General features: G+C 46.3%; 1 protein-coding gene across 1 annotated transcript; it reads left to right on the top strand.

The window, feature by feature from the left end:
• Positions 1 to 532: 532 nt before the first annotated feature.
• Positions 533 to 2,107, top strand: LOC137355899 (probable G-protein coupled receptor 139). The gene is made up of 2 exons (XM_068021513.1): positions 533 to 575; positions 1,173 to 2,107. The coding sequence occupies exons 1-2, from the start codon at positions 533 to 535 to the stop codon at positions 2,105 to 2,107; spliced, it is 978 nt and encodes a 325-aa protein (XP_067877614.1).
• Positions 2,108 to 3,157: the final 1,050 nt, after the last annotated feature.

Genomic DNA, 3,157 nt, shown 5'->3' with positions numbered 1-3,157 from the left:
GACGTGCAGGACAGGTGGGAGAGTAGTGTCTGAGCATTAACTCCACATAATGTGCCTTTTATCCTTGAAAGGTTCCCCGCCCTGACTTTAGACTGACTGACAGTCTTGGATTCACGTTGGTCATGGGTGTCTCTGCATCAGGGCGAACAAACCATGACTACGGGTTATCGGAGGTGTCCATTCACAACTCCAGAGTTCTAGACATCTACCACAGTTGGGATATCGATCCCCAATTCCATGGATGGGCCTCATATCCAGGAGTGTGCTCCATGTCCAAGGAAGGGAGCAGGAGAAAAACAATGGGAGTGGTCGTATGCTTGCTCACCATTTCCGTTGATGGGGAGGAAGGAGGAGAGGAGAATGGAAGGGTGCCTGATTCCCAAACCCAGGAACAGAGTCTCCCTTCCTGCTACGTGTTCTGAGAACGAGGACGAGGAAGGGGTTTGACGGCTAGTGTGAAGGGATGAGGGTGCAGGAGGCAGAGGGAGAGGGGGAGTGGGGCTGGATATGGCCTGGGTGTGTCTGATCCCCAATGCTGTGCAGGAGTCTCATTCCTGCAGCAAGTTCCGAGTCTGGTGAGCAGCAGGGCAGGAGAGGAGGATAGAGAAATGGAGTGGAATGCGCGGGGGTTGGCGGAAGGGGCAGGCAGATAGATGCCCGATCACAACCCCAGAAGGCAGGTCTTTCTTTTCCCAATCCTATGGATGTGGAGTGTGTGCCAGATCTTGCAATGTTCCATTCACCAACTGCGGGGTGATTCAGATTTCCGCTGTGTCAAATCCAGGACAAAGTGGAGAGGTTTCCAATCCTGGGCAGTGTAGCAGTGAGTATCTGATTCTTGACTGATGGGAGGATCTGATCCCGAGGACGACCTATTATCACCCCCACACCACCAAAGCTGGAGGAGGACTGTTTGATCACCAGTTCAATTTGTGGGTTTTAATGAGGAATGCCACACGTATCTTGGGTGAGTTTGGCTGAAGACCCCGCCCGGATTCCTCTAAAACTGGATGGTCCGAGGCGGGTGTGATCGTTGTTGACATTCGGTAACCTCTGACCCGATTCCAACTGACACGTTTTTGGTGTTAAAATTCAATCCTTATTGCCTGAGCTCTGACATGGAGAATGTTGGATCAGTAATTTCCAGTCTCTTACCCTTTTCTCTCTCACAGTTAATTTACTGGCGATTGTGATCCTGTCCCGGGGCAAGTGCGGTCTCTCCACTTGCACCACTCGCTACCTGGTGGCCATGGCAACGGCGGATTTACTGCTCGTTATCACTGACGTCATACTGAGACAAATTAGTCATTTATATTTCCCGGGATCTTTCCTGGACATCGTCCCTGTCTGTAGTGTTATCATTGCCCTGCTTCGTGCAGCAAGAGACTGTTCTGTCTGGTTTACCGTCACGTTTTCCTTTGATCGACTTGTGGCCATTTGTTGCCAAAATCTGAAAACTAAATATTGCACCGGGAAAACTGCAGCTGTGATTATAGCAATGTCTTGCATTCTGCTCTGTTTAAAAAATATTCCGTTCTGCTTTATATATAAACCTGCAATCATAGTCTCTAATGTACCGTTGATCTGCTATCCAAAGTCAATATTTTACACTGATCCCGGATGGGTGGGATTTCACTTGTTTGATAAGGTTTTAGTCCCATTGCTTCCGTTCGCTTTAATTCTGTTGCTCAACTCCCTGACAGTCGGACACATTTTAGTGGCCAGTCGAGTTCGTAAAGGACTGAGGGGGCACAGCAAGGGAGGGAATAGAAGTGATCCAGCGATGGAGAGCAGAAGAAAGTCCATGATTTTACTCTTCGCCATATCGGGCAGCTTCATACTTCTCTGGTTGACATATGTTACAGAATTCTTTAGCTATAGAATTGCAGGAACAACTCCCGATTATTACAATGATTCCGTATTGGTATTTCGAAATGCTGGATTCATGCTGCAGAATTTAAATAGCTGCACAAATGCATTTATTTATGTTGTGACTCAGTCCAAGTTCAGAGAGCAATTCATGGTTGCTGTGAAATATCCGGTTGCATCAATTATTCAATTCATGATCAAACAAAAGTACCGAGAGAAGCCCAGATGCAGCTTCTAGTGTTTCCAGTCCATCAATGTTATATTTATCCCCAGAATTTTCAAGGGCAGGAGATGACCTTCGGAGGGTGTAAAGTGTTCAGGAGAAGAATCGCAGCTCTGTCTGGAGGAGAAGGTAGAAAACAACCACAGTCCTTCCTCCAGCACCACTGGTTTTATGTTCAGCTCCTGACATCTGCTTATAAAGAAATTAACGAGTATCTATGAAAACAAAATGCTGCAGGTGCTGGCAATCTTATTGTGTGAACTGATAATTAATGCTATGTACTTTTGAGGCACATTATTGAGACTGTCGCCATTCCATTCCCCAGCTGCTGCTGCACTTTTCTCAATTTCTGTCTACAAGTAGATTGAGTGTTGGTTTCCACCTGGACAAGCCTAGTTGAGGGACATGGGAGGAACGATGGAAGCTGATCTGAGGGAGTGCAGTCCGGTTCCCTTCAGCAGCTAACAGATCTAGCACTTCAGATGAGCAGTTGCTCAGAAGGACTTCTGGCTGAGCAACGCTTTCATCAACTTGCATATTAGGAAGACTGAAGACACAGCCTTGACTCCTTGATCCAAATAACGATCTCTTGCCATTGATTCCATCCCTCGCCCTGCTCTCTGCCTGACACTAACTTAGTACATAAACGTGGTGTGAGGTTCGACCCCGAGATATGTTTCCAAACACAGCACCAAATCACAAAATCATTATAGTGCAGAAGGAGGCCATTCAGCCCATCGTGTCTGCACTGGCTCTCTAAAAGAACCCCGCAATTTAGCCCCAGTAGACAGGAGTGAATCACTCCATCCTAGAGGTTTTTTAATTCCAGATTTATGTTTAGTTTTTGAAAAAAGTGAATTCGAATTCACAACAGCCCAGAGTGGGATTTGAACTCTTGCTTTTTTAATCATCAGCTCAGGCCTTCAAATTAAAACCCATAAAAGAGATTCGCTTTCCTACTGCTGTTGTCTGACTGTCTCATGTTTTGTATATTGTTCCCTTCTCCTCTTCTTCCATGTGTCTGAAGTCTTTGAAGTTTGTCAGACATTGGTAAACTACTTCATG

Source organism: Heterodontus francisci, chromosome 44 (assembly GCF_036365525.1).
Source record: "Heterodontus francisci isolate sHetFra1 chromosome 44, sHetFra1.hap1, whole genome shotgun sequence".
NCBI lineage: Eukaryota > Metazoa > Chordata > Chondrichthyes > Heterodontiformes > Heterodontidae > Heterodontus > Heterodontus francisci.
Note: the sequence above shows the minus strand (reverse complement) of the source record. Positions and strands in the feature narration are given on the sequence as shown.

Coding starts and splice junctions, on each gene's coding strand:
- LOC137355899 (XM_068021513.1), top strand. CDS start 533: ATGCTGTGCAGGAGTCTCATTCCTGCAGCAAGTTCCGAGTCTG. Junction 576..1,172: donor TGCAGCAAGTTCCGAGTCTG/GTGAGCAGCAGG, acceptor TCTCTCTCACAG/TTAATTTACTGGCGATTGTG.